The 13,583-nt window shown below is 36.2% G+C and overlaps 3 protein-coding genes across 3 annotated transcripts; 2 read left to right on the top strand and 1 right to left on the bottom strand.

Moving 5' to 3' along the window:
* The first annotated feature begins 2,054 nt into the window (after positions 1-2,054).
* On the top strand, positions 2,055-3,879 carry LOC150033355 (uncharacterized). Its single transcript, XM_090306382.1, has 4 exons — positions 2,055-2,249; positions 2,412-2,702; positions 2,789-3,103; positions 3,859-3,879. Exons 1-4 carry the CDS (start codon positions 2,055-2,057, stop codon positions 3,877-3,879), a joined length of 822 nt encoding a protein of 273 aa, XP_090162508.1.
* Positions 3,880-7,390: 3,511 nt separating this feature from the next.
* Positions 7,391-7,906, bottom strand: LOC150033354 (uncharacterized). The gene has a single exon (XM_090306381.1). The coding sequence runs from the start codon at positions 7,904-7,906 to the stop codon at positions 7,391-7,393; it is 516 nt and encodes a 171-aa protein (XP_090162507.1).
* Positions 7,907-8,835: 929 nt separating this feature from the next.
* On the top strand, positions 8,836-13,561 carry LOC150033353 (uncharacterized). Its single transcript, XM_090306380.1, has 5 exons — positions 8,836-8,854; positions 9,018-9,097; positions 10,548-10,763; positions 10,892-11,248; positions 12,710-13,561. The coding sequence occupies exons 1-5, from the start codon at positions 8,836-8,838 to the stop codon at positions 13,559-13,561; spliced, it is 1,524 nt and encodes a 507-aa protein (XP_090162506.1).
* The last annotated feature ends 22 nt before the right edge of the window (positions 13,562-13,583 follow it).

The following is a 13,583-nucleotide window of genomic DNA, read 5'->3' as shown; positions in this document are numbered from 1 at the left end:
ATTCGTGACATTTCATAATTTTCGTATTTCTCAGCCAATTCATATACTATCAACGCAACTTTCCTCTCTTTTTGCCGCAATATCTAAATAAAACTGTATAAATAACTTGTATTTCTACATGTTATCAATATCCCTTTTAATTGACTGTTTTTTCTTATATTTGTGTGCTATTTTAATTTTAATTAAAACCAATTAGAGTGTAATTAGATCTTTATTCTGCTGCGTATGTCTTGTGTTCCATCAAGATGGGATTATATTACCCTTTCCAAAGATAAAGGAGGTCTCGACATTGACAGAATCAAGATCACAAATGAAGTTGTCATCGACAAAAGGCTTTGGGGGCTTCTCACCGAGCTTGATAACCTTTGAAAACTTGTGATCGAGAACAAATATGCTAAAGCCGCCCCTGGATCATTCCTTTCCATGTGTAGATATACTAGCTTTTAGGCCCCTTGGCTTCATGCAGCCAGATATGGTGACTCCATGCCAAGAGACACAAAGTATTATCTACAATGGTAATTCCTCCCTCTTTTGGTTCCAGAAATGGACATCTAACGATCAACTTTATATTCTCCATCCCAGATATTTTGCACTGTGATCTGATGAACTTATTACTGTTAAGGATGCCTGGAAAGAGGATTCCTTTGTTTGGTTACCCCTACTTTTGTAGGCGTCTAATAGATCGAGAACAAATTATATGGAATCAAATATATCCAATGACTAGGTAAGTCCTAGATAAGATTCGGGGAAGACAAAATCAAATGGAGTCATGTCATTGGAGGTACATTTGATGTTAAATATATGGAAAGGCACCTCACTATTTCTCTTCCTAGTGATCTCAATATGGATATTGGTCATCTTTGGTCTTCTCATCTCTCTAAAAAATGCATTTTCTTCCTATGGACCCTACTGCATAATGACATGAATACATGGGACAAAAGATAGGTAAGATCTCCTAATATGACACTTAGTCCAGATTGGTGTATTTCTCTGTAAAAAGACTGGCGAATTCGCGAACCATATATTTATACGATGTCGTTATGCTAAACATATTTGGACCATCCTAAATTCTGCCATAAATAATTCTTTGTCGAGCAATCGAGATGCAATTTTATATATCATAACACAATTGAAGCAAAATAATAAAAAGAAAGTGCTATGGAGCAATCTTTAGATGCAAGCCTGTGGTCAATTTGGATAGAACATGATAGGAGAACTTCCAATGAGGAAGCTAAATCTCTGGGTCACTTATGGGAAGATCTTATTAACCTTGCTACCATGTGGAGTACTAGATCAAATTTATTTTTAATTATGATATTGCTTGTATTTCTCTTAATTGGAAGACTTTCCTCTAGCCTTTTCAAGATCTTTCCTTTGAATTGTTACCTTGTATTTTTCTTCAATCAATGCATCTTTTAGACTGGAGCATGATGAAGTCACTAGGGATGTATTAACCTAATTGAGATATTCGGGTGCACCCACTGACCGACGATCTCAACTTTTTTTAAAAAAAAATGTTTGGATGTTAGTTTAGTATGCTTAAAATCACTTTTGCCCTTATCAAAATCACTTTTTAATTAAAAAGAAAAAAAAAACACTGACATTTGACAAACATTAAAGTCCATTTTAGGAAACTTCAAAATCATAAAAATTAACTTTGCAACCATTAGATGAAAGATGCTTATTAATATTGGTGCTGATTAACCCAAAATTGTTTTTTAACTGGGGAGATTTTAATAATATTGCAGGTTTCATTTCCTCAATTTGAGTATTTACACATTGATACATGTAAGAATTTGGAGATGCTATGGTATAATAATGGACCAATCGGAAGTTCCTTTTCCAAACTTCAAACAATAAAGATTGGATATTGCAACAAGTTGGGATGCGTGTTTCCTTCAAATATAGTGGCATCACTTGTTTGTTTAGATGATTTGGAAATCTGTTCATGTGAGTTATTGGAAAGGGTATTTGAAATTGAAAAGCTGACCTTCCGTGATACAAAAGCAGTAGTGCCATTAAGAAGATTATATTTAAGTCGTCTACCAACTTTAATGTACGTGTGGAACAAAGATGCTGGTGATGTTTTGGCATTTCCAAATCTAAAGTATGTCAATGTTACATATTGTCCAAAGTTGAAAAGTATTTTTCCAGCGTCCTTCACCAAATATATGAAAGAAATTGAATGGTTAAATGTGGATGAGCAAAATGAAATATTTCCAGTGGAAGATGCTTCAAAGTTGAGAGAGGTAACTAATACATCTTCAATATTATTAATAACCAATATATGCAAAAATTGTATATGCTTTAATTTGGTACTAATTAACTTATGTTTTGTTAATCATACAACTTTTTTTGCTTTGATCAATATATATAATAAGGGTTTAGAGACTTTTATTTGTGGATTTCAGGTAGTACGATTCCAGAGCTTGGAAACATTAACAATGACTTGTAACTTGGAAAAGAAGGAGAGCTTTTGGCTCGTATCAAAATTTCTCAAACTCCAAAGTCTTACATTGGTTGGGTATCACAATGATAACTTGATTACTTTGCCCTGGGAAATGAATGAAGTATTATACAATATTGAAGAACTGGAAATTAAGACTTGCCTCCAGTTGGTACAAGTATTTGGTAATAGCAATATCCAAAAATGTGCAAATTTGAAGAAGTTAAAATTGTGTGATCTTCCTAATCTTACACACGTATTGAAGAACATCAATCAAATCACATTCTTCAACTTGGTTGATCTTCAAGTACGTGGTTGCCATGGAATGAAAAATTTGTTTAGCCTTTCAGTGACAAAGAATCTGGTGAATCTCAATTCGATCGAAGTAAAGAAATGATATCCATAGTCGTTGAAGCAGCAGAAGATGAAAATAGTGAAATTATTTTTAACAAACTGACTGAAATCAGATTACGTAACTTACCAAGACTTGCAAGGTTTTACGACGGAAAATGCAGGCTTAAGTTTCCTTCATTGAAGACATTGGAAATAAAAGAATGCAATGAAATGGAGAGCTTTTCAAATGGAATGATAAGCATAGAAGAAGGTAAAGACTCAGTATTGGCAGCACCTGATCCAAAACCCTTTTTCACTCGCAAGGTATGTGTGTTCTTATTTCTTCAACCACTGAAAATTACTTTTTGTCGTTATCAAAATCATTTTTCTTTAAAAAAAGTTCTAATATTTGGCAAATATTGAATTCAACTGTATAACAACCTAAATTCATTAAGAAATGATTTTCAAACTTGTGTGCACTAAACACAGACAAATATATCTATTGTATAAATAGTCGGGCTTTAAGAATGTGAAATTATAGCTATCACAATTTTCTGCTCTAGGAAAATCTTCAAAATTTTTGTAAAGTTTAGAATGTGAAAATAATGGCTTATGCTAATATCCAAAGGTCGACATGTTTCTAAAACATGTCTTATCTCCCAAATATTTTTATACATATTGATGAAAAGTAAAGAGAAAAGAAAAAGGACACGCACTGGTTACGTGGAAAACCCTAATACAGGGAGAAAAAAACCACGTTCAGTGATATAGAGTAATGCCCAGAGGTTACATTTTAAACAGAAAAAGATGAAACCCTAGGATACACATGAAAAGAAAAAAAGGCCCCAAGGGCAAATATTCTATTTTTCAACACTCCCCCTCAAGTTGAGCGTAGATATCAACGAGAGCCAACTTGCTAACATATGAGTCAAGGAGTTGTCGTGATAGCCCTTATGTGAGTACATCTGCAATCTGCTGATTAGAAGAAACATAGGGAACACAAATTTTTCCACTGTTAAGCCTTTCTTTGATAAAATGTCTGTCAATCTTTACATGTTTCATTCTGTCATGCTGAACAGGGTTGTTTGCGATGCTTATAGCAGCCTTGTTATCATAATAGAGTTTCATTGGCCGATCATGACTTTGGTTAAGATCAATTAGGACCTTTTCCAGCAATATTTCTTCACATATTCCAAGGCTCATGGCCCTATATTCAGCTTCGGCACTACTGCTGGCAATCACCCCTTGTTTTTTTTCTCATCCATGTAACAAGGTTACCCCAAACAAATGTACAGTAGCCTGAGGTCGACCACTGAGCCTGCCCAATCAGCATTTGTATAGGCCTCAATGCATTGTCTATCTGACTTTTTGAGCATTAATCCTCTGCCTGTAGAAGCCTTTAATATCTCAAAACTCGTTCCACTGCCTTCATATGTTCTTCATAAGGAGACTGCATAAATTGGCTAACCACACTTACTACATGTACAATATCTGGTCTCATATGGGAGAGACAAATAAGCTTCCCGATCAAACGCTGATACCTCTCCTTGTTAAATGGTGCACTGCTACTTAGATCACTCAGCTTAATATTTGCTTCCATAGGAGTGTCAACTGGTTTACATCCCATCATACCTGTCTCTTTAGGAAAATCTAGCATATACTTTTGTTGAGAGACAGAGATGCCTCTTCGACCAGGCCACATCCATTCCGAGAAAATACCTTAATCTTACCAGATCCTTGATCTCGAATTCTTCAGCCATCCTTTTCTTCAATCTATCTATTTCTGAAGCATCATCCCCCGAGATTGTAATGTCATCAACATAGATAATTAGAACTACCATTTTCCCAGACACAGACTTCTTTGTGAACAAGGTGTGGTCTGAATGTCCCTGACTGTACCCTTGTGATTTTAAAAATGCAGTAAATCTGCTAAACCAGGCCCTCAGAGACTGTTTCAACCCATATGATGACTTCTTTAGTTTACAAACTTTGCGACTGGACTGTTTTTCAAATCCTTGAGGCTGACTCATGTAATCTTCTTCTTCTAAATCTCCATTAAGGAATGCATTCTTCACATCAAACTGGTGCAAAGGCCAATTCTTATTAACTACAACTGAGAGGAGCACACAAATAGTATTTAACTTTGCTACAGGAGAGAAAGTCTCTGTGTACTCTATCCCAAAGGTATGAGTGAAACCTCTGGCCACTAACTGTGGCTTGTACCGGTTAATTGTACCATCAGGTCTATACTTAACAGTAAACACCCATTTGCAATCAACTGTCTTGTGTCCCTCATAAAGAGTGACTTGTTCCCATGTGTCGTTCTTCTCAAGAGCTTTCATTTCTTCCATGACAGCGGCTTTCCACTCAGGAATTTCAATAGCTGCATATATGTTGCTTGGTATTGAAATAGTGTTTAGGCTAGTAGTTAACGCTTTGAACACCAGAGATAGGTTACTATAAGACATATAACTCTGCATTGGGTACTTCGTACAAGACCTTGTTCCTTTCCTTAAAGCAATAGGAATGTCAAGAGAGGCATCATGATATTTCTGTTCTTCTGACTTCTCATCACACTTAGTATCCTGCTTTGTCTCATTTAGGTCTTTCTGATCTTCTAACTTTTCATCATACCCAGTATCCTGCTTTGTCTCATATGTACCTTCTTCAACATTTTTAGTTGGAACCTGGAGTTCATTATTGCCTTCACCCGTACTAGCCAAATCCTTAGTACTATCACTATTACTGTCAGTAGTATCATGGTGATAAGTATCCACATTAGTCACGCTCTCGGTACTGTCTCTACTTGCACTACTTTCAACACAAGTATTATCACCATACATTTTACCATTATTAGGAATAAGTGACTTCGTACCTGGAACTGTCACTTGTTCTGACTCATGTACTGGAGCCAGAGAAGTTATCGGCGACACTATTTCCTTTCTAAGATTCCTCCTATAGTACATGATCCATGGGACTTGCTCAGTAGGAAGAATAGGAGCATTGACACTTGTGTCGGGAATGGACTCAGGAAGGTTTGGCAGACAAGGACATAGACCCCAGTTGGACTCTTCACTTATACTCTCCCCCGGAAGATGACTAAGGGGGGAAAAAGGGACGTGCTTCAAAGAAGTTGACATCCATGGAGACAGAGTACTTGGGGGAACAAGTATGGTAACATTTGTATCCGCATTAATGAAGGGTATCCCACAGAAACACACTTTTGAGCCCAAGGGGTAAATTTGGTTTGATGAGAGCCATGGGTATGGAGAATCACAATACACTCGAACACACGAAATGGAACATCAGGGGTAAGGTAGTTATCAGGCTATGACTCTTTGAAATAGTCAAAAGGGGTTTGAAACTTTAAGACCCGAGAAGGCATTCGGTTTATTAAGTGAGTTGCTGTCAGAACAACATCTCCCCGAAGATACAACGGAAGAGATGTGGATAGCATGAGTGACCGAGCAACCTCAATTAGGTGACGGTTTTTCCGTTCAGCCACGCCATTCTGTTGAAGGGTATAGGCACATGAACTTTGATGGATTATTCCTTTAGAGACGAGGAATTCCCCGAACTTATTATTAAAGAATTTCCGACCATTATCGCTCCAGAGAATGGTGATTCTCGAGTTAAGCTAGGTTTCTATAGAATTGTAGAACTGCTGGAAGACAGACGTTACTTCAGACATGTTAGTAGGGAGAAAGACCCAGGTCAACCTAGTGTGGTCATCTATAAAGGTTACGAACCACTGTTTGCCAATAGTGGTTGTAACCGGCGAAGGACCCCACACATCATTATGAGAAAGGGTGAAGGGTTTCGAAGGCTTATAAGGTTAGGGTTTGAACGAGACGTGAGGTTGTTTAGCATGGAAACACACATCACATTTCAAGTTAGAAACATTAATATTATTAAATAGATGGGGAAATAAATATTTCATACAATGAAAACTCGGATGACCGAGATGAAAGTGCCATAACATATAATCTGTCTCAGAATTGGAAAAACAGGGAGACAGTAAACTAGTCGTATCACAACTCCTAGAGGAGGTATCTTCAGTAAGGAAATAAAGTCCCCCATCATGCTAGGTAGTGCCAATCGTCATCTTGGAGTTCAAATCCTGGAAAATAGCAGCATTGGGTGAGAAGATAACACTATATTTCAAATCTCTGGTAATCTTACTGACAGATAGAAAATTGTAAGAAATTTTAGGCATATGTAGAACGTCTTAGAGTGTAAAACCCTCAAAGGGTGATAAATGGCCTTTTCCGACCACAGGGGCGAATGATCCATCAGCGATCCTGATCCTTTCATTCCCAACACTCAGGTAATAAGACAAAAACTAGTCCAACATGCTAGTTAGATGGTTCGTAGCTCCTGAGTCTAGAATCCATGGTTTCCATTTATACTAACAAGGCCACAAGTGTAATGCGTACCTGATTGTGCGATTGCACTGACACCCACTGTACTGGAGTCATTTTAACTTGTCTCTTGATTCTATGGTTTAGGACCAGCTGTCGACTCACTTGCTAATGCACGTCCATGTCCCAATTGTCGTCTTTTACAATTTGGAGGACGACCATGTAGCTTCCAACATTGCTTTTTAGTGTGTCATGGCTTCTTACAGTGTTCACAGGCTGGAAGTACTTTTCCATTTTGTTTGTCAGTTCTTGATACTTTAAACGCAGCGAAATTAGTTAACTGAATTACTGGATTATTCATGGCATTAGACCGATCTTCTTCAAGTCGGATTCCAGAACACACTTCCATCAGGGAGGGTACTGGACGAGCTCCCATAATTCGACTTCGCACAGCATCAAATTTTGGATTAAGTCTTGCCAAAAAACCATAGAATCGGTTTGTCTCTTCGAACTGATAGTGCAAAACTCCTCCACACGGACAACTCCAAATCAACTCTTGACATAAATCCATTTCTTGCCAAATCAAAAATAGTTTATTGAAGTAAGTTGTGACATCTATGGTTCCTTGTTTACATTCATGGACTTGTTTACGAAGTGCATACAATCGAGCTCCATTTTGTTGTGTGCAGTACAACTTTTTCACAGCCTCCCAAATATCTCTTGTAATAGCAACATACAGCAGGGGTGTGCCAATCTGGGGTTCCATACTTCTTACTAACGTAGATCAGAATAGAGAATCCTCTCCTTTCCATGCGCGTTCCTGAGGGTAGCCTTGTCTAGGTTTTGGTATTTCTCTAGTCAAATACTCGAACTTATGGTGACCCTCGAGAGCCATTCTCACAAATTGGGACCACGAAAAATAATTATGGCCATTTAATTTCATTCATACAATATAACTAGAAGGATTCGCAGAAAGCAATTGAGTTGTAGATAAAGTAGGGAAAGAAGTTACTGGGCTTTCTGAATAAGCTGAGCAATTTGATATTTTTTCTCGACCATTTGACATAGTTCCGAGAGCCTCTCCAAGACTGGCCATCTGTTGTTGTATTGACTCATTTTGCTGTTTAATCTAAAGCTGCAACTGAGCCAACTATTCCTGAACGTAGTCAGATCCGCTTGGCTGGAAAGAACCAGAATCGCTCGATTGGATGGAATTGCGAGCGAGTCTGGTAGCCATATGTGACGATGGCTTGAAAACGTGGCTTGAGAAATTGACACTCGTGGCTCGAATTGGCACTGACTCACGAACTTGGGAATCAAATCTTGCTTGAGAATTTCACTTGGCTCATGGCAGGAATACCGACGGCTTGACAGGAGGATTAAGCGCCGGCGAATGGAAAGTGTGCAACTGGGTAGGAGGGTCGAACGCCGGCGGATCGAGCGGCTGGGCATCTCGTCGCGACTGAGCTATAGGTTTGCACACGTCTGAGGTTGTTTCGCGGCTATAGTGTCGCGACTAAAGTCGCACGTCTGAAGTTGTTTAGGGGCTAGAGTTTCGTGAGTGGAGGTTCATGTCTACGTCTAGGTAGAACGTCGGAGCTTCGCGTGCGTCTGGAGCAGCATATGATTGAGCAATAGCAAGGATTGGCGCTGGAGGAAACGCATCATCCGATGCTTGAAGCTTGTATTCGACTGATGGCTGCTGGGTATTCCGGTGTCTCCATATGCGACTGGGATTGAAGACCCGTGCGGTTATCCTATTCGGCTTGATCCATGCGGCTTATCAATGGCTGATCCAGTCATCTCCTAAAATCGAGTCATCATCATCTAAAAATACTGTTCCATGGTTGTTTCAATGACAACTTCTATTTTTGTAGTCGTAGTGCCAGATGGTCCTTGCGATTCTCCTGTTGGGTTTTCCTCAATGGTGGTTAGGGTTTCATCTTACTCTGATACCGTAATGAAAAGTAAGGAGAAGAGAAAAAGGGCACACACTTGTTATATGGAAAACCTAATACAGAGAGAAAAAACCACGGTGTAGAGAACTTTTATTATAATAAATTGATCTAGAGTAATGCCTAGAGGCTACAGTTTAAATAGAAAAAGATGAAACCTTAGGGTACACATAAAAAGACAAAAATGCCCCTAGGACAAATTATGAAAGTGAGATAAGTAGTTATGTAATAATTGACATGATCTTCCATCCTAAGAGATGAGATGTTTGGTACCCCTTTCCTTAATTGTTGTACTAAATAAAAAAAGTTAGAAATAATAAATCCGTCGACTTTTATCCTTTTTTTTTTCCTTTTCATTAAATGTCAGGATATCAAATGCACTTCATCAACATTTTAAGGTGTTTACTTTAAAAATTTATAGTGGATGGCAATTTTATTTTAAGACATGGTAAACCTAGAAAATAATCTATGGTTTTATAAATGTGTCATATTACCCCTACTTAGTGATTAACTTCCATCACTCGTAGTGTTCAGTCTATAAATAAAGGTTTTGAGTACTAAAAGAAGATTATAATGAATAGTTTTCTTTATTACTATTGTTAAGTGATACTAATAACTTAACTTTGATCGACGTTAATAAACTCCAATAATACAAGGCTATTATCTATAAACTTCTAATTTTGATAACCTATTACTAATCGATTTTCAATCATTTTGATGGGCTAATTAGCTTCTTGAAGTTTTGAAGTTTTTACATGGACTCTGATTTAAATTTTTTTATATTTTCAAATAATTTTAGGTTTTGCTATTTTTTGCTATTGACATGCAACCAATCCTAAATACAAATATAAAACTGCAGCTTTCATTTCCTACCTTGGAGATTTTAGGGATTGATGGAGGAAATAGTTTTGAGATGTTATGGAATAATAATGAGCCGATTGCAAGTTCCTTTTGCAAACTTCGAAAGATAAGTATTAAAAACTGCAACAAGTTGAGATGCATGTTTCCTTGGAGTATGGTGACATCACTTGTGTTTTTAGAAGCACTGGATATCTTTGATTGTATGTTATTAGAAATGGTATTCGAAACCAAAAAGTCGAGTTTTGACGATACAAAAGGAGCTCCACTCCCGTTGACAACCCTGAAATTAAACGGTCTACCGAATTTAAAATATGTGTGGAATAAAGATGTTGGTCATGTTTTGGCATTTACAAATCTAAAGAGAGTCAATGTTACAGATTGTCCTCAGCTGAGCAGTATTTTTCCAGCTTCCTAAAATATGTTGAACAAATTGAAAATCTAGAAGTGGAGGAGCAAAACGAAATATTTCCTGTGGATGAAGTAAACAAGTTGGAAGCGGTAAAACATCTTCAATATTATACCCTATATATTGAAATAATGAGTACATATATATTGAAATAATAGTTTAGAAACTTTTTGTGTACTTTTCAGGTTGTATTGTTCCAAAGCTTAAGAACATTGGAAATGCCATGTAAGCAGGCAGCTAATGAGAGCTTCTGGGTTATATCAAAATTTCCCAAACTCCAAAGTCTTACATTGGTTGGTAATGGAGATGATGATAAAATTATTACCATCCCAAAAGAAATGAAGGAAGTTTTATACCATGTTGAAGATCTGGTAATTGAAACTTGCTTTCAGTTGGAACAGGTATTTGGAAATGATGATACGCAAAGACATGCAAATTTGAAGAACACCAATCAAACGACCACAATTACATTCTTCAACTTGACTGATCTTCAAATTCATGGTTGCAATGGAATGATGAATTTGTTTAGCTCTTCAGTGTCAATCTGGTGAATTTGAGTTCCATTGAAATATCTGATTGTAGAGGAATGACTTCCATAGTTGCAACAGAAGAAGAAGAAAATGGTGAAATTGTCTTCAACAGACTGAGTCATCTAGAATTTCATAATTTACCAAGACTAGCTTGTTTTCAATCTGGAAAATGCACACTTAAACTTCCTGTCTTGAAAATCTTGAAGATAAGCAGATGCCATGATATGAAAACATTTTCATGTGGAATAACAAATACTCCCAATTTGCAAGCCATCGAGATCCATGGAGAAAATGAAGTCTCAATACCACCAACAAAGGGGATAAATGACATTATCCAAGCTTTTTTCACACAAGAGGTATGAATTTATCCAATTCTTTTTAAAGGAAAATATAACATATAACATATCCTTAAAAGATTTGCAAATATGAAAAATATAGACCGATAAACTATTGAATTTTCTGGGTCTTGCCCCTTTTATTTGTTCCATGATTCGGGTTTCCCTTCGACTGTTGCAGGATGGAGATTTATTTTTCTTTATTTTCATTTTCTTATTACATGATTTTTGCCACTCTCTGCCCCATCTTCCCAATTTCACCTCTCTCTCCCATCTGTCACGTCCTTTTCCTCTCCCTTGTTTCAAAGCCATGTTTTGATTATGCACAATAATTTTCTATTGTTAAAGCTTAATTGTTTTTTTAAAAAAAAGAAGAGAGAAATGGGAAGGATATCAAACGGGTCCATAGTTTTTTTTTTTTTTTTTTCTTTTTATAGGACTTTAAAAGTATGAAATCTATCCGCAATAATCTTTTGTCAATGATAGCTTATTGATATCACTTGTAGACTAAGTCTTTTGTCAATGATAGCTTATTGATATCACTTGTGACTAAGTCTATTATAATCTATCAATGATAAGCTTTTATCACCAACAAACTACTTCTGTAAGGGATAGAAGTCTGACTTAGAGATTTTTACCAACTAATGTATAATAATTTATTAGTAAATACTCAAGATCAAACTAAAAATCTAAAACTTATAGAATCTATCAATAGCTATAAGTTGTAGACTTCTATTATTATGACATAAGATAGTCACTTATAGAAGTCTACCAACATAGTGAATTTAATTAATAAAATTGAATCTCGAATTAAAGTGTAAGTGTGATGTCTAAAAGTTGTCACAATAGCATGTTATCGATGGTGGAAGCTATCAATGATAACATGTAATTTGATGGTGAAAAGGAATAACAATATTTATCTCTGCTAGCATGTTAATTATCAATGGTAGAAGCAATCACTGATAACAATGGTATATGTGATATCAGTGATATCGATGACAGAACTTAGGTGATATCCATGTATCAATGGTATCAAGTTATATAATGAAATTTTCATTTCATGAATGTCTATTGTTGATAGCCAGTGTTAAACGCTATAGGTGATAGTCACTTATAGAAACTATGGGTAATAGCTACTAATAGAAGCTATCATTGATAGAAGCTATGAGTAATATCCATATATTAGTGATATGACTTTGATATATATCAATTAAATGTATGATATTAATGATATTATTGATACGATTTCGATAGATATCAACTTATATACTTTTTAGTAATAGGCTTCTATCACTTATAGGTTTAAATGTTAACCATTGAAAGTTAATAGTTTCCTTTAAAGTTGAAACTACTTATAAAAGTTCATCATTGACGACTATTGATAGGTTTATGTGTTAATATTTCAAGTTTGAATTCAAAAATAAAAATCAATTGGTATACGCATGATGAAAATAGTAATTTAGAAACTTTGTTTGGTTTCAGATTGAATTCCTCCAGAGCATGAGAGATGTGGAATTGAGGTTGAAGAGAGTGAAGAGAGGCTTTTGGCATAAATTGAACTCATTCCCCCAACTCGAATGTCTTAGACTGATTGGTTGTGAGGAGGACGACATGGTTTGTTTACCATCGGAAGTGAGTGAAGTATTATACAATATTAGAACTTTCAAAATCGAAAATGCCCTTCAATTGGTACACGTGTTTGAAAATGAAGTATTAACTACAAACAATCATGTTCAAAGATGTGCAAAGTTGAAGGAGATATACTTGTGGGATCTTCCTAATCTTACGCACGTGTGGAAAGAAAGTAGTGAAGTCATCACAGTTAGTTTGGATAGTTTGGAACATATGGAGGTAAGGAGATGTGAGAATTTGAAATGCATAGTGCCATCGTCATTCTCATTCTTAAACTTGAGTACTCTTATCGTCAATAATTGCAATCGAATGGTGAATTTGTTTAGCTCTTCAGTGGCAAACAATCTGGAAAATCTCGAAAAGATTGAAATATCTGATTGTACAGGAATGACATCTATAGTCGTTGCAGATGAAGAAAATGGTGAAATTATTTTCAAAAAACTCCGTTTTCTAGGACTTGATAATTTACCAAGACTATTCAGCTTTTACTCTGGAAAATGTATGCTCAAGTTTCCATCCTTGGAGACATTGGACATATTTCAATGCAATCAACTGGAGACATTTTCAGTTGGAATGGTAAGCACAGCTAGTTTGGAATCCACGACGATAGGAGAAAGTGAATTTATAATCTCACCAACACGGGACATAAATGTTATTATCCAACATATTTTCACAGATCGCAAGAGGTACACACTAAATTAAGGATCATAAGATTTCTTGAACC

The sequence above is a fragment of the Benincasa hispida genome, chromosome 10, assembly GCF_027475165.1.
Source record: "Benincasa hispida cultivar pf3 chromosome 10, pf3_genome.v1.1, whole genome shotgun sequence".
Taxonomy (NCBI): Eukaryota; Viridiplantae; Streptophyta; class Magnoliopsida; order Cucurbitales; family Cucurbitaceae; genus Benincasa; species Benincasa hispida.
Note: the sequence above shows the minus strand (reverse complement) of the source record. Positions and strands in the feature narration are given on the sequence as shown.

Bases quoted from the DNA above. Each gene is read 5' to 3' on its own strand.
- LOC150033353 (XM_090306380.1), top strand. The intron at 9,098-10,547 runs GTAATGAAAAGT...TGTACTTTTCAG, and splicing joins TTTCATCTTACTCTGATACC to GTTGTATTGTTCCAAAGCTT. The intron at 10,764-10,891 runs GTATTTGGAAAT...GAATTTGTTTAG, and splicing joins CTTGCTTTCAGTTGGAACAG to CTCTTCAGTGTCAATCTGGT.
- LOC150033354 (XM_090306381.1), bottom strand. From the start codon at position 7,906: ATGGAACCCCAGATTGGCACACCCCTGCTGTATGTTGCTATTACAAGA.
- LOC150033355 (XM_090306382.1), top strand. From the start codon at position 2,055: ATGTACGTGTGGAACAAAGATGCTGGTGATGTTTTGGCATTTCCAAAT. The intron at 2,250-2,411 runs GTAACTAATACA...TGTGGATTTCAG, and splicing joins ATGCTTCAAAGTTGAGAGAG to GTAGTACGATTCCAGAGCTT. The intron at 3,104-3,858 runs GTATGTGTGTTC...CATGCTGAACAG, and splicing joins AACCCTTTTTCACTCGCAAG to GGTTGTTTGCGATGCTTATA.